Source organism: Grus americana, chromosome Z, assembly GCF_028858705.1.
Source record: "Grus americana isolate bGruAme1 chromosome Z, bGruAme1.mat, whole genome shotgun sequence".
NCBI classification, from domain to species: Eukaryota; Metazoa; Chordata; class Aves; order Gruiformes; family Gruidae; genus Grus; species Grus americana.
Window position 1 is genome coordinate 63,641,654 of NC_072891.1, and position 26,857 is coordinate 63,668,510.

Consider the following 26,857-nt stretch of genomic DNA (forward strand, 5'->3'; position numbering starts at 1 on the left):
ATTTTAATAAAGGACTGATAACTTCTGGAGTGGTGATACAGTAGCTCTCACATCCTGAAGTGTGAAGGCTAATAAGTTTGGGGAAGAATCTGGGGTGTAGAGCAACTTTTGAAAATGGTGCAGGTACAGTATCTCTTGTGCTTTCAAGAAAAACCTCTAGCATCTGCTGCTGGATTTAGATATATTTATTGTTACCTGATACGAAAAAAAATCCTGGTTTTATTATCAGTGATCTTTCTTTTCTGTTTGAAATACTACAATATTTCAGTTAAAACATATCTTATTTTTAGAATCAGCTTGAGATTTTTTTCTTGTGATTGTAGCCTTTTCTTCCATCAGTTTTAAGATGTGAGAAATCAATAAGGATGAGCTGAATGTCAATAAGGAAACTTTTTTTTTTTGAGCAGATGGACACCCAGTAATGGCAGCTGGTAGCCCAATTGGACACATTGCTTTGTGGGATCTAGAAGAGAAGAAACTAATGTGTCAGATGCAAGATGCCCATTCCACAGCAATAGCTGGTATGTCGTTTGTCCCTGGAGAGCCGCTTCTTATAACTAATGGTGCTGATAACGCTATACGGGTAAGTTACAATAGATGCTGCTATCTGCTGTTACTTTTTTTTTTCTCTTGTAGTCCTCCAAAGTGTAAATGTTTCATTTGGATTGAAGTAGCATTTTTCAAATGAAACAAGTACAACAAAACTCAAGTTACCAAAGTTGCTGGCTCTCAGTTGATCTGTAGTGGGGCAGATTAAGGATTTGCTACCATGATGTCATTGCTTCATGTATTGCTTCATTATCTCCTTGAAGAACAAAGCTTTGGATTCACTTTTCCAGACCCACACTTTATATCCTGATGCACTATCTTAAATCTTGATCTATTTTTATAATGTTCTGGATCATCAGCAGTTGCTGTTGATAAAAGTCCTGTGTGCTACCTGTCCTCTGATGGCATTAGCCTTTAGTGGAGGGGCAGAATGAACAGTGGGAAACAATCAGCTGCCGTGGTGGAAACTTCTAGAATTTTAGGATCAAAATGAAAGCTGGCTAAACCTGTTCCACTGCCAAGAGGTGTAATTGTTGGCAGGGCAATGTTTATCAGCTTCATTTTTCTCCTTTTTTGGGGGAGGCAGGTGTGGATTTTTGATGGACCTGGTGGTACAGGACGTGTATTGAGAAGCCGAATGGGACATAGTGCACCACCAACAAAAATCAGATACCATGGGCAAAATGGAGAGCAAATTCTTAGTGCAGGTATGAATTCTCATTCTTATTCAGTCTGATTTCCTGCTATGATAAAGAAAACATGCAGAGCTAAGTGTCTTTGTTTTATTAATACAATAGATTATATTTTATGAGTTATGTATGTGTATTTATGAAACATAGCAAGTGATTAGTGTAGACTGTATCATTTATTACTGTATCAAACTGTTTCATGGTTTCCCTAGAGGAACATTTATCAGCGGGTAGGCTGAAAAGTAGTTAAAAGCAGAAAAGCTTATGAGCTGCTTTTGTCATCTGTATTATATGCTTGATGAATAGAAGTTCTTCAGTTACGTCCTAAGGAACTATAAGCTGGTCAAAATGAAAGCCTGCAACAACTAGGGAAATTCTATTGTGACAGGGAAAAAATAAGCAGCTTTATGCACTTAGTAACTTAGAGGAGCCACTCCATTTTTCCCACTAGTTGGAGCGAGCTTTGTGGGTTGCAATGTCTTTGTAATTTCTTACAGCTCAATTGTGTTTGTAATACATATTCCCAAGGTCGCTTGTTACCAAGATACTAATCTAAAAATGTAAAAATATGTAAGTGACTACCCTTCCTTAGAAACTAGCATATTTAAAAATCTATAAATAGACCCCTTAGGAAATTCAGTACTAGATCAGATTGTTTTGTAGCCCAGAACACTTCAGTAATGGAATAATAGAGACTCTTCACCTCATCTTTAATTACTCTGAAGTAATCATAGAATCATAGAATGGTTTGGGTTGGAAGGGAGGGTTTATAGAGGGTTTATTTATTGTATTACCATACATTTTGCCTAAAAATTACAAGCATGTCTCTCATTGTCCTATAGTGGATTGATTCACTCCCAGCCTGTAATTTTAATCATGATTTAAATTCAGTAGGAAGAAAAATTTAATTTAATGTTGACTTTGTTTTTTAGTTGTCCCTTACAGTTGCTTTATTGAACAGTATTTCTCAGTTACTGGTAAAGATTGTGGTAAAAGGATGGTTTCGAAATTAAAACCAGTGTTTGTGGTAAATTTTCTAGCCATTGTCTACTGTGTGCAAAAGGTATCGGTGTAACTGATACATGTTCTGGTATTTATGGGTTTAGTGTTTGTATATTTTATGTTGAAAGTGATGAATCATGGAATGGTTTGGAAAGGACCTCAAAGGTCATCTAGTTCCAACCCCCCTGCTGTGGGCAGGGACACCCTCCACTAGACCACGTTGCCCAAAGCCCCATCCAACCTGGCCTTGAACACTTCCAGGCATGGGGCATCCACAACCTCTCTGGGCAACCTGTTCCAGTGCCTCACCACCCTCAAAGTGAAGAATTTCTTCCTAACATCTAATCTAAATCTCCCCTCTTTTAGCTTAAACCCATTACCCCTTGTCCTCTCACTACACTCCCTGATGAACAGTCCCTCTCCAGCTTTCCTGTAGGCCCCTTTAGGTACTGAGAGGCCACAATTATGTCTCCCCGGAGCCTTCTCTTCTCCAGGCTGAACAATCCCAACTCTCTCAGCCTGTCCTCATAGAAGAGGTGCTCCAGCCCTCTGATCAACTTTGTGGCCCTCCTCTGGACTCGCTCCAACAGCTCCATGTCTTTCTTGTAGTGGGGATGCCAGAGCTGGACGCAGTACTCTAGGTGGGGTCTCCTGAGAGCAGAGGGGCAGAATCACATCCCTTGACCTGCTGGTCCTTCTCCTCAGGGCTGCTCTCAATCTGTTCTCTGCCGAGCCTGTAGTTGTGCTTGGGATTGCGCCGACCCACGTGCAGGACTTTGCACTTGGCTTTGTTGAACTTCATGCAGTTCGCAGGGGCCTACCTCTCCAGCCTGTCAAGGTCACTCTGGATGGCATCCCTTCCCTCCAGCATGTCAACCGCACCACACAGCTTGGTGTCGTTGGCAAACTTGCTGAAGGTGCACTTGTCCATGTCACCAACAAAGATGTTAAACTGTGTCGGTCCTGGTACTGACCCCCGAGGAATGCCACTCATCGCTGATCTCCACTAGGACATTGAGCCATTGACCACAGCTCTGAGTTCAACCATCCAGCCAATTCCTTATCCATCCATCGAATCCATGTCTCTCCAATTTAGAGACAAGGATGTCATGCAGGACAACGTCAAATGCTTTCCACAAGCCCAGGTAGATGACGTCTGTTACTCCTCCCTTGTCCACCAACACTGTAACCCTGTCACAGAAGGCCAGTAAATTTGTTAGGCACAATTTGCCCTTAGTGAAGCCATGTTGGCTGTCACCAGTCACCTCCTTATTATCCATGTGCCTGAGCATAGTTTCCAGGAGGATCTGCTCCATGAGCTTGCCAGGCACAGAGATGAGACTGACCGTTCTAGTTCCCGGGGTCTTCCTTTTTTCCCTTTTTAAAAATGGGGGTTATGTTTCCCCTTTTCCAGTCAGCGGGAACTTCGCCAGACTGCGCCACGACTTCTCAATTGTGATGGAGAGTGGCTTGGCCACTTCATCTGCTGGTTCCCTCGGGACCCATGGATGCATCTCATCAGGTCCCAGAGACCTGTGCACCTTCAGGTTCTTTGGATATTCTCGAACCTGATCTTCTCCTGCGGTGGGAGGTTCTTCATTCTCCCAGTCCCTGCCTTTGCCTTCTGTGACCTGGGCAGTGCGGCTCAAGCACTTGCCAGTGAGGACTGAGGCAAAACAGTTGTTGAGTGCCTCAGCCTTCTCCATATCCTGGGTAACCAGGTCTCCTGTTTCATTCCGGAGGGGGTCCACATTTTCCCTCGTCCTCCTTTTATCACTGACATACCTATAGAAACTTTTCGTGTTTTCCTTAATGAATCTGGCCAGATTTAATTCTATGAGGGCTTTGGCTTTCCTAAGCTGATCCCTGGCTGCTCGGACAGTTTCTCTGTATTCCTCCCAGGCTACCTGCCCTTGCTTCCACCCTCTGTAGACTTCCTTTTTTTTGTTTGACTTTGCCCAGGAGCTTCTGGTTCATCCATGGGGGCCTCTTGGTGTTTTTGCATGACTTCCTCTTTGTTGGGATGCATCGCTCCTGAGCTTGGAGGAGGTGATCCTTGAATACTAGCCAGCTGTCTTGGGCCCCTCTTCCCTCCAGGGCTTTGTCCCATTCTACTGAGCAGGTCCCTGAAGAGGCCAAAGTCTGCTCTCCTTAAATCCAGCCAAGGCTGCCCTTGAGCTTCACATTCCCCAGCAGCCCCTCCTTGTTGGTGAGAACAAGGTCCAGAATGGCACCTCTTGTCATTGGCTCCGTTATCACTTGGAACAGGAATTTATCATCAGCGCATTCCAGGAACTTCCTCAATTGCTTGTGCCCTGCTGTGTTGCCCCTCCAACAGATAGTGGGGGTGGTTGAAGTCCCCCATGAGGACCAGGGCTTGTGTACATGAGGCTGCTCCTATCTGCCTGTAGAGGGCCTCATCTGCTCAGTCTCCCTGGTCAGGTGGCCTGTGGCAGACCCCCTCTATGATGTCCCCTGCCCTCCCTTTAATCGTAACCCATAAGCTCTTGGTCGACTCCTGATCCATTCCCAGGAGAGCTCCATGCACTCCAGCTGGTCATTGACATAGAAGGTGACACCCCCTCCTCAGCTCCCCTGCGTGTCCTTCCTAAAGAGCCTGTATCATTCCATCCCAACACGCCAGTTATAGCAGCCATCCCACCACGTCTCCGTGATGCCAGTAAGATCATAGCGCTGCAACCAAAATTGTCTTCATGGGCAACATTTGAAAACATTGCACTAAATTTTGATGAATATTACACCTAATACAGCACAGCAATACACTGCTAAACTCACCTGTGATAAAATCTCTTACTGGTCGTCCAGCTAGTAACTTGGATTCAAGAACTAGTTACTTGACAGTAATTCCGCTCACACCAGATGAACCACAATAACAATCAAGAGTTGTTAACAGATCCTCACATTTGCTTTTGCACCTTACTGCTTTGTTAATTGTACTGAAACATATGGAGAGGGCAGAGAGGCAACCGCTAAATTGAAAAGGGTCTCAAGCTTTGAGATCTAATTATCTGCAGCGTAAGGAGACTGACTCTACATTCCTTTCTGAATCAGTGGTAAAACTTTCTTCAAGAGAAATGTAGCAATGCTGTGGGGTGCCATTCAAGTGCTACTGGTTTCCTTAGAATGGGCATCTCCACAGATTAACTTCTTAAAATTTGACTGTTGTCACTGGCTTTCATCCTGCTTAATATTTCTCCTTGTTCCCAGAATATACATCTTGCCTTCTGTATCATAGCAACAAGGAGAGGTTGCTTGCATACTGTAATTGCTCCATTGTTTTTCAGATTATTTAAGTTCACTTTAATTTTCTGTTTCCTTAGTTGTTTGGCCTAATAAAATGTTTTGTGATTCTTCTGATTTTTAAAAATCATCTCAGTGCCTTTAATTTTACATGCATTATGCAATTTCATTTTCTGTTAGTTTCTGGTTCTGCCTTGTCCACATCTCTCCCACAAAGTTGACCTGTTTGCTGGTTTCAAATTTGAGCCTTTCTACCCCTCTATTAAATTAAATTAAATTCCTATCAGATCTGTGAACATTGGTCACTGGGTAGAGGAGTGTCCTCGTTTACAGGAAAGATGGACAACTCTGCCTTTACCATTTTTGTTTGGATTAGCTTATTTGCTAACCTAGGCGTAGGTCTTAACCAGCCAGAGGTGTGTTGGTTAAGCAAAGGATAAAGAAAGGAATACTGTAGTTGGTGAGGGCGTATATGGGGTCATGGGAAAGCTTTGGAAGTATTATGGAGGTATTTGAAGGATGTAACAGTTTATTCGAAGTTTTAATCATAGAAAGCTGGGAACAGCTAGATATTGTGATGGAGAAAGGAGGGGTGACAGAGGAGTTGAACATGGAGATGATGTCTGTAAAAGACGTGTCGTTCTGATCATGTATGGGGCAAAGTAGTAGGAATGGAATATTGGCCATAGAAAATTAGGCTCCATTAGTTCCGCTGCTTATAGCGTATCTGTTTTTTCTAGGACCAGGATTTTTAGTAAATGCTTTATTATGATGTTTGAGGTTTCTTAGTGCTTCTGGTTTTCTTGCTCAATAGCTTATGAGTAAACAGAAAGTTGATTTTTTGCTCTTCACTGCTCTCTGCTAATATTTTGTCAGGTCAAGATGGAACATTGCAGTCTTTTTCAACAGTGCATGAAAAGTTCAATAAAAGTTTAGGACGTGGTAAGTATTTCAGTGAAATTACAAATGTTGGTGAAAAAAGCCCTGAAAAGTATTCATGTAAACAGGAGCTAAAAACATTAGGTAGGCCTTATTTTCACTTTAACCCTTGTATGAAAGCTATTCAGCTCAGTTGTTCTGCAATCTCAGTCCTTGCTGATGTATATGAAGATTTGTTTGTACTTAAGTAATTTCTGTAGCCTGACAGTGTATGTTATTTCACTGTGGGAAATGTTGGGCATGATTTTTGTATTAAGAATATGTAAAGCAGTAGCTGATATTTCAGCATGTGTAATTACAACTTTTTACCCCGTTCCCCTTCTATTCAGTTGACTAAATTATTAGTTATTTAATATTTCTTGACTTTGATTTAATGTAGAGTTTAATTTAAAAAACGTATCTTCCACACAATGCCGTGATTAAGGGACACTCTCTTGTAGAGTTCAGAGGCTCAGAAAGACTAAAAAAATTTTAATTTTATAGGAACATCTATATATCAATATATATGTATTTAGATAGATTTGAATAAACAGATGTAGATTAATTGATTATATATATCCTTTGGGCATAAATTTGAAATTTCTGACTCTTTGGTTGTTGTAAGGGTTGGGTGTTATATATTGCTTTATATAGCCACGTCTGTACGGCCATGGTTTTAGTTGTGATGGGGGAACTTATGCCTCAGGATGTCAGCACAAGATCCTGGAACAAATGGGTTGAGTAGTACATCTGTGTATGTAACAAGCTATCGATTTGTTCAGCACCACATGAATTTTGACAGGAACTCTATTAATATTCTTAGCTCTTCAAACACTAGGTTAACAGCAGCACTACGTTAATGTAAGCTGAATTTTTCTAAGTTTAATAGGAACTTTACATTTACTAAATAGTACTTTTTAAATCATTATTCTCACATCTAGCCATGAGATTGAGACACTTAACTTCTTTTTTTAAGGTTCAATTAACAAAAAGAAATCAAAAAGGAAAGGTCTTAAGCTTGATACGATGGCACTTCCACCAATTACAGTCTTTGCTTCAGGTAAGTAGTCTTTGAGATACATTACAGAGCTCATCATGTCTTCATTTTTTCTTATAACCCTCAAGACACTACTTTTTTGAAAGCCTATGATGTATCAAGATGAGATTATTGAAATTCTGTGTCCCTTCATGAGCTGTTGAGTGACAGTTTAAAATTATATTTGTAAACATTTCTGTTATTTCAAAAAAGAGCATTTTGTTTCAAACGTATTTTTGTTTAACTGGCTCTTGGCTTGAAAATCTGTATCACAGGAGCCAGAATTTTCTGGTGTACATATTATTCCAGGTTGGAGAACCAGCAGTTAGAGGCAATGATCTTTGTTAGCTGAGGAAATCTTAGTTAAAGTGGTTGATTTTGATTCTGCAGTTGCTTTAGTTGAGCCACTTTTCAAAGTCAAATTTCACCTACTCTGTTCATTTGTAATTCAGTGTGCAAATAGTGAACCTAATTTCTTGAAGCAGAAGTGCAATTATCTTTGCTTCATGAAAATGTGTTTCTTTAAATTAATGATCTCTTCAAACTTGAAGTCTGTTTTGTCTTGTGTAGCTATTCTTTTGTTTTCCAAGGATGGTTGATTGTCTCATATGTTGAAAGGTTTTGATTTACAATTTTGTGTAGCCATTTGACTACATATGGTATTTATATTTGCAGACTTCTGTGATACAGACTATCTGTACATAATTGTTGCAATGACCTTAAATGTGTTTGAAGACATAAGTAAACATGTATATAAATACATTTTAATTAGAGTTGTTTCTTTTTTGCTATATTGTTCTTGTTTGGTGAAGTGAACCAGTTTATTTCTGGTTGTATTATTCTTTGAAGTTCTAGAAATACCAAATACCAATCTCTCAATTGTTCTTAATTTACAAATTTCAGGGGGAAAAAAGCAAACTTGCTCATTATTTAGATCATATCTTATTTGACTACAAAGTTTGGATACTGAGCGGAAAAATCTTTTGCTATTGGAAGCAGACTTAGCTCTTAAACCCTTCTTTAAGTGGTTAATCTAATGGCTTCTGCTGTTTCAGCAGCTGTAGAAACAATTAAGAGACTCAGGTGGAAATGTGTACAGATTAAGCGGTTTATACCATTTAAATTTAAATATGCTTTTCAAACTGCATAGATGCAAATAGACAAAGACATGAAGTATAACATACCAAAAAAATGCTTGTGGTTTTGTTAGCATTTTAGTTACACTAGCATATGCACAGTGGTTTGCCAGGTGGTTTTTCTGAATGGTGGCCTTTCGACTGTCCAATAACAACACTAAATATGAACTGTTCTGCCTATAGTATTTCAAAGTAGCCAGGATATCGGAAGAGCTTATTTGACTTTAGAATGATTGTTTCTAAAAGGAGTATGTGTTACATTGCAGAAGTGGCACATCAGAGTGACTGGGATAGTATCGTTGCCTGCCATCAGGGGTATATAACCTGTACAACCTGGAACTATCAGAAAACTTCCATGGGAGCTCATAAACTGAGGCCAGAAGAATTTAGTAAACACAAACCTATTGATATGTATGCAACAGTAAGTTTATTTAGGATAATGTTTCTTCAGCGTTACAGTATATGCTATTTTGTTTTCTGTTTGTACAGAAGCGATATTTAGAATGAAAAAGCACTATCTAGACGTGTTTTAGTTGCTTTGCAAAGTGCTTTCTGCCAGCTCTGTGTGTCCTACTAGCTGTTTTGTAATGCATATGGTCTTAAGAAAAAATGCTGCGTATGCATTTTTTCCTTAAACATCCAGACTTAAGTGCAGATTTTATTTTCTGAGTCACATAGGTGATTGGTGTTTACTTTTAATCTGTCATACTGATGTAGAGTTAACTATATGCCTGTGATGATAAACTTGCTCTGTGAATGCAAATTGCTGAAGATACTTTTTTTTTGTCAATACAGAAAAATGTATTTGCAAATTGCAGGCAAGATATTACCTCTAAAATGCTTTACAACTTGAGCTGGACACAGTGAAAATCAAACACTCAATGAAAGAGAGATAAATGTTTACTGAGGCTTACGAGCTTGCAAGAAAAGTAGTTACCATGGCATGCTTTATGTGGTAGGCGTTCATACTACTACTGTATCTTGTGATAAATTGTTTTTCTGACCTTAAGCTTAGTAGAGTGGTAGACAAGATCAGTTGAGTTTTAAATACCTGATTTCTTTTTAACTGCTGGATTCTTTGGACCATATCTTTCCAAAGACATCTAGGCCATTGTTTCTTTGTTTCTTATTTTTTAAACTCTGTACGAGCTTACCCTATTTTTGGTGCCATTGGCAATACAGGCATTGAAAGAGGCATGCAGTCGGCATGCTTGGACTTCATCTTAGGGATTGAATTTGTGGATGTCTTGACTACATAGGTTAGTCATTTAGGTTACAGTGTTGATATTATTAGTTGTGACTTCTGATGCATGTCACTAAGTATATCATTATCCTTCATAAGCATTCACTGCCGTATTGATCACTTCTGATTATTTGCTTATTCTAAGAGCTCCTCTCTACTTTTTTGACATGTAATCTGTTGTTTGTTCTGTGCAGTTTCCTTGAAGAAGTATAATAAAAACGTATTAGTATTTTGTATTCCTACATAACATATCTTTTAACAACTTTGCTAACTAGATAAACACTTAAAGAATTGTTTTCATAGGTGTTGTGTGGGTTTTTTTTTTTCCCCTTGAAAGGCAGTTGACATTACCTCATGTGGGAACTTTGCTGTAATTGGGCTGTCAACTGGACAGGTAGATGTGTATAACATGCAGTCTGGCATTCACAGAGGTCGTTATGGCAAAGAAAGAGGTAAGAACAGCTACACTTTTAAAATATTGACTCTTAACAGAACAACAACAACCTGGTGTTCTGTCATCTCAGAAATTTAACATAGCTTCTGATTGGAATTTGTGAATCTTTTCAGTTTCTCCAGTTACCCTAAACTGTCCTATCTTGCACCGTAATCAGAAGTAGTTTGAAACCTACTCTGAAGGACAGGATCCATGCTAGTTTTAACAGCTCTGATGTGAGCATATGTTTGGTTTTAATTAACACAAAAGTGTCAGTTACCAAAATGATTAGCACTAAAATGATATCCTCTGGCCTCAGCTCTTTTTGAGATAATCACATTTCCAGTACTTGGCTTCTTGTAGGATTCTATCTCTAGGATGAATTTTCCCATCTGTTTTGTGCTCCCTGCTTAAAAATGAAAGAATACTTTATGTGCATGAGAAATTGAAATCATAAGCAAGTCTATTTCTCTGCATATGCTGTTATTTTCAGTTACCCAGCCTCACACTTACGACTTAGTGACACTGTTCAGACTTTTAAGTTTAATGGTTGCGTACTTATATATTTCATGTTATATATCCTCGTGTATGTTTGCTCTTGCTTTTTAAGTCTGCAATTTATAATAGGGCCCTTGTGATCTGATTTCTTTTTGTTGTAGAAACAAGGAAAGAGTCCTAATGAACCCTTAAATCTTACTGGGTTTCTAAAAGCCATCTAGCGTAGGAAACATGAAGTGGTCTCCTAATACATCATTTCTTGATAATGGGATGAATTTTAGAAGTTTGGTTACTGGCCAGGAGCCCTAGGCACAGATGAAGAAATAAAATTGATCCAAAACCAGAGGAGCTATGCCTTATCTTTACACTGCAGTGTAAAGTAGCCTAGGAAAACTCCCAGACTTTGTGCCAGAATTTAAGCTATAAATTCTGTTTGGAATGATTTGGGGCCCCTGGAGGCATTCCATTAGTGGTTCGAAAGTGCCTCAAATCTCACATTCAAAAAAAGCCCCCCAAATTGAAAGCAGAAATAAAAGCTAATATTTGGCTCCAATTACTTACAACTTTTCTGTTGTATTCTAGGTGCTTACTTGAAAGCAATTTCATTTCTGCACTGATAAACTACTACTATTTACTATTCAAGCAGTCTCGTCAGGTGGCTTTAGAATTGTTTGTCATACACTTACTGCTCCATTTAGTGTAGTTAGGCGAAGACATACAGAATAGCGTTGGGCATTCTGCTGTTTAAATTCTGAAATACAACTTTGTTTTCCCTTGATTTGCAGCACATGAGGGGGCCATTAGGGGGGTAGCAGTGGATGGATTAAACCAGCTGGTCATTACAGCTGGTAGTGAAGGATTAATTAAATTTTGGAAATTCAAAACTAAAGATCTAGTTTACTCCACTGAGCTTTCTTCTTCTCCAAGTGGAATTCTGCTTCACAGAGACAGGTAAGAAATTGAAGCTATGTCATGTGCATATTGTTTTGCTGTAAGTACGTAGTCTAGAGTGGCAACCAAGTATTTTAATAAAGTTTAGGTTTCCGATGCTTTGAAATATAACTGACTACTAGTTGATAAAACAAAATGACAAGGCATTTTATTAGACTGAAGGAATGTAATACTATTTATCTGAGATTATCTCAGGATAAAAGATTTTTGCATCAATGTTAAGATGTTGGTTTTATTTTTTTGTCTCTGAGTATTCACTATCATATGTGCTAATGATTCTTGGCAGTGGTATTCTGGGAATTGCCTTTGATGACTTCAGTGTTAGTGTTTTGGATACAGAAACCAGGAAGATTGTCAGGATGTTCTCAGGACACCATGGACGGATTAATGACATGGTAATTGTTAACTTATTTTCTGTAACAGGTGACATATACAAATACCTAATTCATTTTAAAGATGGTGGATTTATCTGCATGTATTAAGTCACTGAGTATTATGTTCAGCTGTGAATAGTAAAGTTGTTTTTCAGCTCTACAGCAGTTTTGGCCATATTAGCTTTGAAGTTAAAATGTATAGTGTTTGAATAGCCATATATTTTTAGTGTGCTTTGGGATTTTACTATGACTTTGCAACAAGCTAATTTTGGGTTTAACAAAATAAAGCATTAGGAATAATAAAAACCATACTGAGGAGCAAAATTGTGCAACGGTCGTAACTGTGTATGTTGAAAAGATGAGCCAGGTAAATAAAAGGTGTGAGCAGATCTGAGATTATGCAACAGACTGATAATTCCTTATTTTACATCTTGTGTAATAGTGCTTTGTAGTGTTCTTTGAAATAGTTCTTAGCTTCTGATTTAATTCTAAGTACTAGTAAGTAAGTATTTGATTTCTTCAGTTTTATGCTCAGTGGCTTTCATCATTAGTGTAAAAGCGAGGACCAAAGGTGCCTTTACTAACAGCCAGATGTATCATGTGTCCTATATTTAAACCTGTTCTGAAATAGCTTCCATTTTTGTCCTTTTCTTACTTTCAGTAAGGTGGTATCAGTTTTGTTTTATGACCAGACCATTTCATCCTGGTGTTAGGGAGCAATCTAACCTTTAACCGTGTAAAACAGGACCTCCTGTCGGGACTGACTTCTCAGTTGTGCCATTAAATTGACTATTTTATTTTAGACTTTCAGTCCTGACGGTCGTTGGCTAATAACTTCATCAATGGACTGTACCATTAAGACTTGGGACCTTCCCTCTGGATGGTGAGTCAGTTTAAAAGCTGAAATTTATTATAATCTCTTTTCTGTCTGTTAAGTGGTAAAAAGTGTTCTTAATTGTCTGTCACTGACCTGTACTGTGTAATATTCAAAGTTGCACATGGCATACCCAGTATTTTGGTTGCATGTGATGCTAGCAATATGTGCCTTTTTCTGAGTATGCAAAATAACGATGTCCTCAAGATCTAATGATGAAACCTGGAGTTTTCATGTAGTCTGAATGAATGTGAATTTGTTCCTTGTCTGGAAGCAGCACTATAATCTATATGGCAAGAGATTGCTTAAGGTGAATTGCTCTGTAATACGCTGAAGTATTCATATAATCATAGAATGATTTGAGTTAGAATTGACCTTCAAAGATCTAGTCCAGCCTACCTGCCATGGGACATCATTCACCAGACGAGGTTGCCCAAAGCCCCATCCAGCCTGGCCTTGAACGTTTCCAGTGATGTGACATCCAAAACTTCTCTGGGCAACCTGTTCCAGTGTCTCACCACTTTCACTGTAAAAAATTTCTTGCTTATATCCAATCTAAACCTACTCCCTTTCAGTTCGATATTGTTCCCTCTTGTCCTGTCACTACAAGCCCTGTTAAAGTCTCTCTCAGCCTTTCTTATAAGCCCCCTTTAAGTATTGAAAAGCCACAGGAAGGTCTCCCCGAAACCTATTCTCCAGGGCCGACAACCCCAACTCTCTCAGCCTTTCTTCGTAGGAAACGTCTTCCAGCCCTCTGATGATTTTCCTGGTCCTGCTCTAAGTTCATGTCTGTCTTGTACTGGAGGCCCCAGAGTTGGATGCAGTGCTCCAGTTTTGTAAATAGAAGCCTGTTCTCGCTTACATTCATTTTAGCAACTCAGTAAGGCTTTACTTCAGTTATGTTTTTCATTTGTGCATGCTTGCAACTGCCAAAAATACTCTTTTATGATCCACTGTGAGTAGTCTTCTCCCAGAATGAAATTTGGCCAAGAAGTACAGAAGTACCCACAAAAAGTTCAGGAGCCCAGAAAAAACAGGCTGAAAAGTAACTTTGAGTTCTGCCAGCGCATTCTTTTAGCAACACATCAGATAGATTTTTAATAATTTAAAGTAGTGCTATGCAGTGTGCAGCTCTGGTCATGCCTGGGACTGAATGATTTCATTTGGATTGATTACTTTTGATGGGGTTTGGTAAATAATTTTATATACTGTAACAGTTATCATTTTACTACAAAAAGTGTGTTGAATGTCAACAAACAATTGACCTATCCTTACATGATGAATGACACTATTGTGAAATGGGACAGGATGGACAGTAACTGTCTTCTTTCCTGTATAAATGGGAGGGAAGTTAACACTGGACTTCCACTTTCCTTTCCAAAATGATACGCCCACAAAACAATGTACCATTAATGATAAAACTTCAGAAATGTTACTTATGTCTTTCATTTCTTTAATGGCATAACACTTTGCAGTAATTATCCATTCATACTGTTTTATAAAAGTAATCTAGCAGTAGTTCTTGTTTGCATATAACACATAAGTAAATATTTTGTCTCTTCTGTCTAAGTAACTGTAAGAAATTCTGGTCAAGCTGAAGTCTAGGCAGGTACATGACAAACCTTTTTTTTGTAATTAGATTAAATTGTTTTTCCAGAATTTAAAGGAAAGGTTTTCCTATAACTATAGGCACAGAAGTGTACTGAAAAGGAAGAAAAGCCAAAGTGCTTGATTTACTTTTAATGTGGTATATTTGCTCATAAATAAAGAACCAGATTATAAACATTCTAAAGACTCAGGTTTGATACTGTCCTTATGAAAGGATGAAAAACATGTTTTTAGATGATTAAGTCCAACGTTACAGAAAATACCAACTGACTTTAATAGATGTCATACCATTGAATTATTGAACATCTGTTTTTACTTGGGAATACTGCTTAACTGTCCTTAGATAATGGAAGTGTTCCTAGTGCATGTTTTTTATGTAGGGCTTTTTGAGAATTGGGAAAAAAATTACCAATTTGTGTTAAAAGCAGAAACCTTGGCATTACGCACATTCTTCTTTCTGCAGTGCAGCATAGACAAATTAAGGAATCAAGGATACAAGCTGACTGTTTATAGTTTGGATGGAATACTTGATACAGAATGGTGCAAGAAACGTGCTGGTATTGTGAGCTTAGCAATTTTATACTTTCCATTGTCTCACTTTTGCAGTTAGGCGGGAAGTGTAAAGGTGAATGCCTTCAGCATCAGCCCCCAGGCAGGATTTATTTAGCAATTACCGTACATTTTGCCTAAAAATTACAAGCATGTCTCTCATTGTCCTATAGTGGATTGATTCACTCCCAGCCTGTAATTTTAATCATGATTTAAATTCAGTAGGAAGAAAAATTTAATTTAATGTTGACTTTGTTTTTTAGTTGTCCCTTACAGTTGCTTTATTGAACAGTATTTCTCAGTTACTGGTAAAGATTGTGGTAAAAGGATGGTTTCGAAATTAAAACCAGTGTTTGTGGTAAATTTTCTAGCCATTGTCTACTGTGTGCAAAAGGTATCGGTGTAACTGATACATGTTCTGGTATTTATGGGTTTAGTGTTTGTATATTTTATGTTGAAAGTGATGAATCATGGAATGGTTTGGAAAGGACCTCAAAGGTCATCTAGTTCCAACCCCCCTGCTGTGGGCAGGGACACCCTCCACTAGACCACGTTGCCCAAAGCCCCATCCAACCTGGCCTTGAACACTTCCAGGCATGGGGCATCCACAACCTCTCTGGGCAACCTGTTCCAGTGCCTCACCACCCTCAAAGTGAAGAATTTCTTCCTAACATCTAATCTAAATCTCCCCTCTTTTAGCTTAAACCCATTACCCCTTGTCCTCTCACTACACTCCCTGATGAACAGTCCCTCTCCAGCTTTCCTGTAGGCCCCTTTAGGTACTGAGAGGCCACAATTATGTCTCCCCGGAGCCTTCTCTTCTCCAGGCTGAACAATCCCAACTCTCTCAGCCTGTCCTCATAGAAGAGGTGCTCCAGCCCTCTGATCAACTTTGTGGCCCTCCTCTGGACTCGCTCCAACAGCTCCATGTCTTTCTTGTAGTGGGGATGCCAGAGCTGGACGCAGTACTCTAGGTGGGGTCTCCTGAGAGCAGAGGGGCAGAATCACCTCCCTCGACCTGCTGGTCACACTTTTTTTGCTGCAGCCCAGGACATGGTTGGCTTTCTGGTCTGCAAGCGCACACTGCTGGCTCATGCTGAGCTTTTCATCAATCAACACCCCCAAGTCCTTCTCCTCAGAGCTGCTCTCAATAAATTCTCTGCCCAGCCAGATGTGGCTATTACTTGATCACTTTTTGCTTGCAATGTACGTCTTGCGTGCAGAAGGAAGAAAGTATTCCATTCAGGGAAAAAATGGCTTTTATTTTTAACATGGTTTGTGAAACCATCACAGGAGTACTCAGTGCTTCAGAAAATACATACCCACAAGATTTTACATTTTAAACTGCTTTTTTACATCAATATTTTTTCTATGATTAGTGAACAGAACAGGGTGGTAGAACTAGCTGCTCTCGTCACTTATCAATTTGATTTTAGTGTGTAAGCAAGAACAAAGTATTCAAGCTCTCTATTTGTTCTTTTTGTTTCTCTCAGTGAACTAGTTCTCAAACTCAACTACTTCTTAAAATTTGAAATAACTGAAATTTACACCGCAAGAAATGACAAGCAGTACTATGAACCCAGGCTTGAGTGGAGTCTGCTAGGGTGTGCATCATCCAGGACTTCCAGCATCATCCAGAAGTCAAAAGTGGCTTATTGTTAAAATAGTCACATACTACTGAATGCTTTAATTTTCTTTCTATATGGTATTTTTCAGTTTTCTGCAATAGTGAAAGGAATGATGAAGGAATGCTATATCAGGCTGAAGATAGAGTAGTGTCAAAACAAACTTGCAGATAGTCAAATTTTGCAGTGTACAGTTCATTCTCTACTTCAGGAACATTAGATCCTAGTGTTAACCAGGTGTATATGAAGTATCTTGAGAGAGGGAATTGACAAATAAAAGCAGAGCATTAAAAGATGACGTCAGAGCAGCATGGGGCTGATGGGAACTACGAAATTTATGGCCACTAAAAAGGTTAGTGTTAGGTGTAAGGAGTTGAATGTGGGCAGATAGTTGATCATGTTTTCCACAGAATGTGGATGTCTAAGGAGGTAGCACAAATATACCAGCTGTAGCTTGTTTTAGAGAATTTTACAGAGGTGAATGGTCTGTTGCACACTGCCATTCATTTGCTAAGTTTATATGTTGTATTCGAATACTTCTGATATGATAATTTGTATATGTACTTCCAGTGTCTTGCTTGCATTCAGTTGCATTTGTGCTGTAATTCATATATGCATAAACAAGTTCATCTTGCTGAGAATTTCTCTGTTGTGTTTTCTCTCTTTAGCCTCATAGATTGTTTTTTGGTAGACTCCGCAGCTGTGAGCCTTACTATGTCTCCTACAGGAGATTTTCTAGCTTCCACACATGTGGATGACCTTGGAATTTATTTGTGGTGAGTATATAATATAAGTATTTCTACACAGAATTTCAGATGGGAAGAAATCTTTTAATCATCATTATCACAAATAAAGAATTGTTCTGCAAAGTGTCATCTCCAGGCTTTTCTCTTCTCTGGTTCTAATTAAGACAGGTATTCTGTATTGTTGTGATTCATAAATCTTGAAATCTCTTGCAGTTACGATATTTATTCTGATAATTAAATTATCTCTTTTTTTTAAATGTTTCTTTCTTATTCTAAAGAATTCCTGTTACAGCATTCTTAGTTTTTCTTTGAGTCTACCAGGGTTTTTTTACCCCTTTTGAAAGTGCTCCTGTAGTGTTACTTTCTGAAGGGCTTTTCTTTGTGTCCTGGTATACATTGTTGTCTATAATGTCGCCTTCTGAGTAGAATTTAGAAGTTGTGATTATTTGTGTTTGTTAATGATAGATCAGCACAGATTTAAAATGTGGTTTAGTTCAATTTTTCCTGATACGGCTTTAAAGCAAATGACTAGTGAGGTGCAGTACTGAAGTAACACACCTTTTAAGTGTTGGGGCTTTTTTTGTTGGTTTTTTTTTTTGTTGGTTTGTTTGGTTTGGTTTGGGGTTTTTTTTTGATACACAGATCTTTCAGCTTACATTGGTTGCCTGTAGTTTTGCCTGAGGAGTGTTCAATTGTTAGACTTTCCTATGCTTAAGTAAAAGTGCTTCATTGTGAATAATGACAAATGTTTTTACCTAAACCTGGTTTATGTTGACAGAAAAAAATCATTTGCCTGAATGACTTGTGTGCATGTTCCAAACCTCAAGAAAATTTGCTAAAAGTACTAATCTGAAATTCTGTGAAAGCAGGATGAATCATTTATATTTGCATAACATATTGTACATATTAAGTACAAAGCAAGCTTTTTAGGCATTTTTGCAATTTCAAGTAAATACAGTATCTGGCAATGAAGTAATCATACTTCATAATGCCATACGTATTGAATGTTCTTGGCAATAATACTTAAGCCTTTATGCTTCAGACTTTCAGATTATGTATATCACTACATTTCATTTCTTGTTTATCTTGTAGATGAGGAAAACTAATCTTGAATAGAAGCTGGTGAATTGCCGTAGAGCAGTAGTATTAGACTGCAGTAAAAATTATGTCTAAAATACTTGTTCCTATTGACTGAAAATTGTTTTTAAAATGTTTGTCTTGTTTTTCAGGTCAAACCGTTCTCTGTATTCACTTGTCTCTTTACGGCCCCTTCCGGCAGATTATGAACCTTCTGTAGAGACACTCCCTAGCACCTGCCCTGTGCAAGGTAACGTTGAGATGAAAGAGTATTTTATTTTCAGTTTGGTATTATATTTCAAATGGAAGATGGTTTCCTTCCTCAGTGAAAACTCATTGTGTCTTAGCATTTGTTTCTCTGAACTGCTATTGCTTCTGCCATTTTTGGCATACCTACTCATACACTAATATTATTTACTACAATCTAGTCATGTTTCTGTGTTCAGATGTAAAGAATTACACTGTGATGATCTCCACATCTTCAAGGAGATTTTTGTAGGTAATAAAAACATCTGTGCTATTTGCTGACTTTCTTTAATCCCAGACTTGTGTCATACCTTCCATTTTGACATCTGTGAGACTAGTTTGAAATTAATGTTACTGTTTGACAGAAGGAAGAGGATCGTTCTTTGTTCCACTTCCCTCAATGACTTTTTTTTGTCTGCCTGTATGCCATGGTAGTTTCACTGCTGCATACTGGCTTGTTGGCAAGAGAATTGGGTTCAGCTGATTTGCCGTGTACCTGTGCTAGATTCCCAGTGAAAGAAAGACCTAAATTGCGTTTTTGATACATTTAAAAGAAATAGTTGTGCTTCCGAAGGCCTCTAGGTGGAGATCTTGCCTGCCCAAGTTTAGCAGTGCCTACATTCAGGTCTATCTGGAGAAGAAACACCTAGCTATTGACCACATAAAAGAGCAAGGAATGTAACATGATGCTGACTGCTTTATTAAGAACATACTTATTTTAGATACTTAAATTAAGGAGACAAGATTTCATTCCAAAACTTTGAATGTTTTAATCCTGTAAACTGATTCTGGCTGAATGCTTTAATTCACTTTCTGTCTTCAGCAAATGTAAAGTTCCTGTTTAGATGCTCAGAGTTTTAATGGTTTACATTTCTTGGTTGTTTTAGGCTTTTCTATCACATTTATGGTTTCAGCCATGTAATATTTTGCAAAAAGGAAGGGAAAGTAGAGGTGTTTGGTCAAGACCACATAGGAAGTCTAGAGAAAACCTCATGACAGACTGCTTTTCTTTTGTTGTGTGATATTGTGCTTTAATGTTGAGATTTTCTTAATTTTTATGAGCCACTTCAGTCATACCTATGAGCATGTTGTGAATATTGTGCATATTTAAATGCAAAGATTTTACAGATTTGTAACTTGGAACTAAAATTTCTTGTATATATTTTAAAACAGTTTAACAACGTTTTTAAAGTAATCCATTTTTTTTCCTTTAGTAGATGATAAAATTGCTTTTATATCATCTCAGCCAAAGTGGATAAATCTTGTTAGTTTTTAAAATCTTGTTTATCCAATTCTGCATTTTAGCTATAATTGCAATTTAAATTTAATATTTCATAGGTTTAATAAAGATTGCTTCTGTAGCTTTTCAGCTATATGTTAGCACCCATATATATAGCTGTTATGCATATGTTTTTCAAAAAATGCAAAAGAAATAATATTGTTTTGATTTTTAAAAAGATAAATGTAAAGTAGATGTGTTCATAAAAGATGTCTGTTCTTGAAAGATGTGGATGTGACAGGAGCTGAAGAAACGTGTGATGAAATGATAGAATATGTTTCACCTGAGCAATTGGGAGAACAGCTGGTGACACTTTCCTCGTTACCGGAATCAAGGTGGAAAAATCTACTCAGTCTTGATGTTATCAAGGTAATAATATTAGGCACACCGTTGTTGATCTACTGTAGTATTTGAATTATAATTTTTAAGAAGAAGCTAAAATAAGGACTGTTTCTCTTGTAATGTAAAACAGTTATATTAACCATTCTCTTGGATGTTCAAGAAATCTTGAGGAGCAACTGTTTCATAACTTTTGCCATTACCATTTCTGCAACATGCAAAATAGCTGTCTGAAGGCAGATGTTTCCATGTCAATGCAACTAAAGGTGCTTGTAAAACTCTTCTAGGTTATGCCTCCAAATCACTGTCAGACATTCCCATAATCAGAAAAAGAAGGAATGTGCAAGAAATAGTAGTATACAGCCATAAATATTTGCCCTTGTTCTATGAGCTGCATTTACCCAATCATAAAATTTGATCCCATTTTTCAGATATTTTTCAGGATTTTGCAGTAGAAGACTATATGGTGCTTTTCACAATTTCTGGGATTTGGGAGACGGGCTGTTTTTCTTCTAAAGAGTACCTTCATATTTAGTGCTAAAACATTTTACCTATATATTTACTTCTCAGTTAGTCCTTAGAGTTTTCATAGTATTTCAAAAATAAAACTTTTGACAAAGAAAATTCACACATGTTCTTACTATGATGCTGATTTTAATTCATATATCTATTTAACAGAAAAAAAATAAACCAAAAGAGCCACCAAAAGTTCCCAAGTCAGCCCCTTTCTTCATCCCAACACTTCCTGGTCTTATACCCCGCTACATTGCTCCAGAGGAGGAAAATGATACACAGGTAAAAACAGGAATCAATATAATAGTGTGTCTAGTGTATTTTAAAAGAAAATCTTAAATGTTTTTTAGTTCTGAGTGAAATCTTGCTAATAACTTTACCAGTTTTAACATATTTACATTAATGCTTGCTTTCTTAAAGTCTTTTATTCTGTCAGTAAGAGAAGAATCTAATTGAGATGTAAAAATATGTTTGCATATTCATGTACACGTTCTCATATTTTCATGGTCTAGTCAAAGGTAGTAAACCTTGGAGTACTGGCACAGAAATCTGATTTCTACATTCATCTTGAAGAAGCCCTGAGCACGAATGAATGTAAGTTAAGAAGACATTCCACTAAAAATGTAAATGATAATGATATTTTGATACACGTTTGATTTCTGATGCCAGAATTGTAACGTGTGCAAGGAAAAAAATATGCATAGTACAGTAGCAAAGCCAAAGAGGATGACCTGTTATGTATAAAGCTGACTAATACATACATAGGCAGTCTAGATCAAAGACACATTGGTACTCCAGCTTGCCTGCAGCATGGAGCCCAGTTCTGGTTAAAACCCATATAGAGAAAGAAGGTAACATGCCTAAGATTGTTAGACTTTTTTTGAGATTGTAATGATGTCACCCAGAAAAGGTGCTATGTATTATTTGTGGGGTACGAAAGGAAGGGAATGATCTGGTGAGAAATAGTTGTTGATTCACTGAAACATGAAAAACATAATTTGCCTAGCAAGTTCTATTTTCAAGGGCTACTTCACTAAATGTTTAGCAGACTCAGAGCTTTAACTGACTGCTTTATAATTTAAAGCTAAAGAAGAAATGATATAAAAGAAGCTGTTGGGTTTCTTTTGACATTCAATTCATTTTGAAATACAGTCACTTAAATTGCCTGTAGAATGCACTTGCTGTTTTCCCTGTTTAACTTGTGCTGCTGCAGAATCGTTGAAATTTAGATTTTTGGAAATTATTGCTAATACAGCTGCCTTGGAAATGTAAATGGACAGTCACTGGTAGCTTGTCCACCAGGCAGTTCTGCTGGGAATTTTTCTACCCCTTCTTAAACACTTTTGAGACGACCAGCTTACCCAACTGCACTTAAAACATTTTGTGTGCAGAACTTTATTATCTGTCTCAAACAAGGTGTGTTTTTATGCTATGTTTTTGGTATTTCAGTTGATAGTATTCTATTAAGCTGCTTCAGAGCTGCTCAGAGAAGAGTAAAACATCGGGTAATGAGTATTTAAAAACCTAACCAAGCACCTAGAGGCTGGCTGTACCAGACAGTGAGTGCACTTCATGCTGTGTTGCAGTGGTGGTCCTGTGGGCTTCCCTCAGGCCACCTCTCTGCTGTAAGGCAGGTGTGCTCCAGGGTCTGTGCTGTAATCCCAATCCAGGGAGCCAGCTGATCCTGACTGGAAACTACTGGCTTCCTGAGTGTAATGTGGCTCTGTGCTTGCTTGTTTGCAGGCATCTTTTCTGAAGGTGACTAGGCTATGCAAATAAATAGTGTTATACTACAAGCCATCCTGGCTTACCATGGGGATGGAGACAGTGTTTCGTACCTCACATCAGAACTGTGGAACATAGATTGAGCTGACCACTTTTTCCATGTTGAATGTGTAACACCTTCATACAGTGTTCCATTCTTGGGTTTTTTTTAATGTCACAGCACAAAAATGAGTAAATGCATCTGTTTAGTACTGTTAATATCACAGTTACTTTTAAAACTAGCTAATGATTTTCACAGGAATCAAATACAGATGGAAATGGATTTATACCACCTAAGGAATATTAGCCAATGCCTGATACCATTAGTTACCATGATAGAAGAGTATAAGTAGTTGATCTTCTTAGCAAAAGAAATATTAATTAGAAGACATTTTTAAAAATGGTTTTACCTACAGCTGTATTTGCAACCATACACATTTTTATTTCTACATTTTTAAAGCAAGTAGATAGAATTCTCTAAGATAGGTAGGATTGTAGAAATCCTGAGGAAGAGCATTTATGAAGAGGAGGAGAGTTTGTAAATTGCATGTATTTCTACCAGGGAAAGGATTTTCAACACCCCAGAACCTCCCAGGTCCCAGGAAAAACAGGAGAAATTTACATAACAAAAGTAGTAATTACCTTAGATACAGCAGGTGATCCTCAATTTAGCTTAATGTCTATAAGAGTAAACACTGTAAAGATTCCTAGTCTCTTCTAGGATATATTTTCAGTAACAGCTTGGAGTCCCAAGTATATATATGTTCTTTTTGCCAAGAGATGTAAAATGACAGTGTTACATGATAGTAGTACAAAAGTTCTACTTGCATTTTTTAAGGTGAACTTAGAAATAAAATGCAACTGTTTTATTAGAGATGCAGTTCTTTGTAGTATGTGAGGGGGCAGTAAATTAAAGGCAGGATGGCATTTTGTGGAAAACAAAAAAGGTAGGGAAACAGTAGGAACTTGAAACATAACAGTTACTGCTTAAGAATTTTTGAATAAACCTGTACCCGTGAAGGATTTGTAATATTCTTTTCTGTGAATGTTAGTGATAATGTATACCTCAATGCTTTAACACAGATACAGCTCCACTTAACTTACTGAAAAGCTTGGGACCATCTAATATTGAGATAGAACTAAGGGGTTTGGCTCCTGAAGGTGGTGGCTCAATGGAGGTAATGATAAGCTTTTTGAAAATGATTGGGAGGATGGTGAACAAGAAGTACAACTTTGAACTTGCTCAGGCGTACCTTGCGCTATTTTTAAAGGTAACCATTTTCTTATAAAATTTTATGTTGTCCAGTAAAAGGATGTAAATTGTTTGCTTGAAACAATTTTTATTGGGGATGGTTTTAAAATGACTAATGAATGTATTTGATAATTTGACATCTCATCTGCTCACAGTCAAGCAAAACTTGCAAAAAAACAGATATCGTGAAGAGGACCATGCAAGACAGGTTTTCTTCTTACATTCATTACTTAGAATTGTTTCTATTTTTGTAACTTACGTAACTACTTAGTGGTCATTAATTGCTAAGCTAAGCTATGCCGTGTCTGAAGTAAGAAAAGAATTCAATGCATAATGTCACTAGACATTGCAAGCCTGACTTTTACTTTCCATGTCAGTGGGCTGCCTTTCTTCTGTTACCAAGCATCACAGAGGTAATGAAATTATTACCAAGTTATTGTGAGAGAAAGTGGTTATGGAGAAGATGGAAACCCTTTTGATATACAAATGCTTACCTTGTCAAGATACTCTGATTTATGATACCGCGTGAAAGCAATTATTTACAGTTTACTAAGGAAAAGTTGTTAGAAACATTCAGACACATGTAATACTGTCTATTGAACTATTTCTTAATAGCAGTATTGCAGGGATTGGTTTTAAAGATAGAGCGTAATACTGGACAAATATGACTTGCTGTTTTCCTTTTGTTGGGGTTAAATAGAATGTGTGGGGCAGCTTCCACAAGAACTAGTGCAGACAAATAGGAGTGGGTGTGTAGAGTGAAACACTCAGGGATGAGGTCTTGGTATTCATTCCCCAGTGACCTTTTTATCATGTCTATTGATTACTAGTCTGTTTGTTATTAATCTGATCATGTGGACTGGATATGATTAATAGTTGCAATATTAGATAATAGAATTTGTCTTTCTGTTTAGTTTCATACAAAAGAAATTTAGCTCTTGCAAGGTAGATTAGGGACGGCTAGGTAATTTGCCTCAGAAATGTACTCCTGATCTGAACTACAGTAGAATAATACAAACTCACCCTGTGACCAGTGTGTTATGTTGTAGGTTCCAAGTAAAACAGCTCTGAGCTAAGCAAAACTCCTAGATTTAAGTTGTAGCCAGGAAAATAACTATTCCATCCATTAACTGGTAATAATGTATTGCCTCTCTACAAGATTGAGAGGTTTCTTTATGCTTTACCAAGGTTACTGTTTATTACATAGAGAGACATCATCTTCCTGTATTGATATAGAGTGTGCTGGCAACACTCTTCTTGCTTTATGCAACACAAATAATTAAAGTAATAATCCTGATTGACCTCAGGCCATCTGTTTAGCCTTTCTAGCCTAAAGAGGAATTTGTGAAAGAGGAGAAAGTTACCCTCTAGAGAAGTGATAAGGATGGATTCAGCAGCAGCAGATGATCTAGTAAAGCGATAACATATATAAGACATTTTGCTGCCTTATTCCATCTAATACATATGTGGGAGTAAAAGACTAGCAAAAGGGAGACAACATTAGATGGAGGTAATTAATTGAAGAAGAGTCCATCCCTTACTTGGGACATTCCTGAAAGCAAAGTATGGGAATTGAATGAGAAAACTGATCTTTTAATTTTTTTATTATCTCTATTTGTTTTGGTAACTGCTTGTTTTCATTTTCAGTTACATCTTAAGATTCTGTCATCAGAACCAAACCTATTGGAAGAAGTATCCAGATTGTTAACGCAACTTGAGGAAACTTGGATTCATTTGCAGACTCTCTTCAATCAGAATCTCTGTGTGTTAACATATATGAAAAGTGCTTTGCTGTAAAATACTAAGGGTTTTGTCTGCATAAAATTCCCTTGAAATAATAGTACAATTTGTTACCAAAAATACTAGATTCCAAGAATTATACTGTGTGATGCTATATTTTATGCATCTGTGTATGGTACAGTATTTTAGAACGTGCATAACTGAGTATTTTTATTCACTTAACATGTGCAACTTAAATATTCATGTTGCATTAGTTGTGCTATCAATGAACAGACAGTTGGACTGCTGTAAGTAATGTAGCTAGTCATCTTATGCTTTCATGACCAGAAGTGTAAATCAGAATGAAGAAATTACTTGGAAAAAAAAAAGAAGTGGGAATGTAATTTCTGTGCAGGAGACCAAAACCTATATTGTGCTTAATAATTATTGTTGACACAAAAATAAAACAAAACGTCTGAATTATTAACAATTTATTAACATCAGTTTAAAGCAAAAGAATATGAAGATTGCATTCCTCTGCAATCAGAGTGCTTTTCTTATAAAGTTAGTAAAAATTGATTTTCTTCTCAGTTTGGCAAGCCATGTTCACTATTTTGCCTCAGACAACTATTTCTGAAAGCAAAGATTTCTAGCTGCACTACAAATGATGGAACTTGAAAAAAAAAACACCAAAATAAACCAAAAAACCCACCCATTTTTTATAACCAGTTTTCTTGCTCCAATTTTGGAGGCTCAGTTTCTTAAGAAAATTTGGATTCTTTTCTTAAGGAGATAAAGATTACTGGAATAAAAACTTTGAGTAGTATGGAATTTTTAATTGAATCAGATGTTATTTTTATGAATTGATATTTAGGTTTCAAATAATAAAGTTTGGTCAGAGTTTGGGAACTCATGAATGAGATTATCTTGAAACTTAAACTTTGCTGTTCGAGAGCACTGCCTCCCAGCAGAAGAATGTCCTGAACATGGCCTTTGCTGTATTTCACATGCTCCAGCTACAGACACAGACTAACAGAGTAAATAATACAAACATAGGCAATTTTAATGAGAAAACTTGAAAGATGGGGTCATTGCATTTGGCATAAAACTGAAACAACAGTGTAGTTCTGGTTTTCTATAGATGTGATTTTTTTTTTTAATGCCATCACTTTATGG

The 26,857-nt window shown here is 37.4% G+C and overlaps 1 protein-coding gene across 1 annotated transcript in view; it reads left to right on the forward strand.

Moving 5' to 3' along the window:
- WDR36 (WD repeat domain 36) overlaps window positions 1–26,587 on the forward strand; it is a 38,364-nt gene extending 11,777 nt beyond the window's left edge. Inside the window, exons 8-23 of the mRNA XM_054810948.1 lie at window positions 408–583; window positions 1,136–1,256; window positions 6,378–6,443; window positions 7,396–7,479; window positions 8,858–9,012; window positions 10,172–10,286; window positions 11,551–11,716; window positions 12,003–12,111; window positions 12,894–12,973; window positions 17,415–17,522; window positions 18,722–18,819; window positions 20,321–20,463; window positions 21,112–21,228; window positions 21,459–21,540; window positions 23,794–23,981; window positions 25,610–26,587. Coding sequence (XP_054666923.1) covers window positions 408–583; window positions 1,136–1,256; window positions 6,378–6,443; window positions 7,396–7,479; window positions 8,858–9,012; window positions 10,172–10,286; window positions 11,551–11,716; window positions 12,003–12,111; window positions 12,894–12,973; window positions 17,415–17,522; window positions 18,722–18,819; window positions 20,321–20,463; window positions 21,112–21,228; window positions 21,459–21,540; window positions 23,794–23,981; window positions 25,610–25,759 — 1,958 coding nt within the window. The 3' untranslated portion in view covers window positions 25,760–26,587. The remainder of the gene's footprint in view (window positions 1–407; window positions 584–1,135; window positions 1,257–6,377; window positions 6,444–7,395; window positions 7,480–8,857; window positions 9,013–10,171; window positions 10,287–11,550; window positions 11,717–12,002; window positions 12,112–12,893; window positions 12,974–17,414; window positions 17,523–18,721; window positions 18,820–20,320; window positions 20,464–21,111; window positions 21,229–21,458; window positions 21,541–23,793; window positions 23,982–25,609) is intronic.
- Window positions 26,588–26,857: the final 270 nt, after the last annotated feature.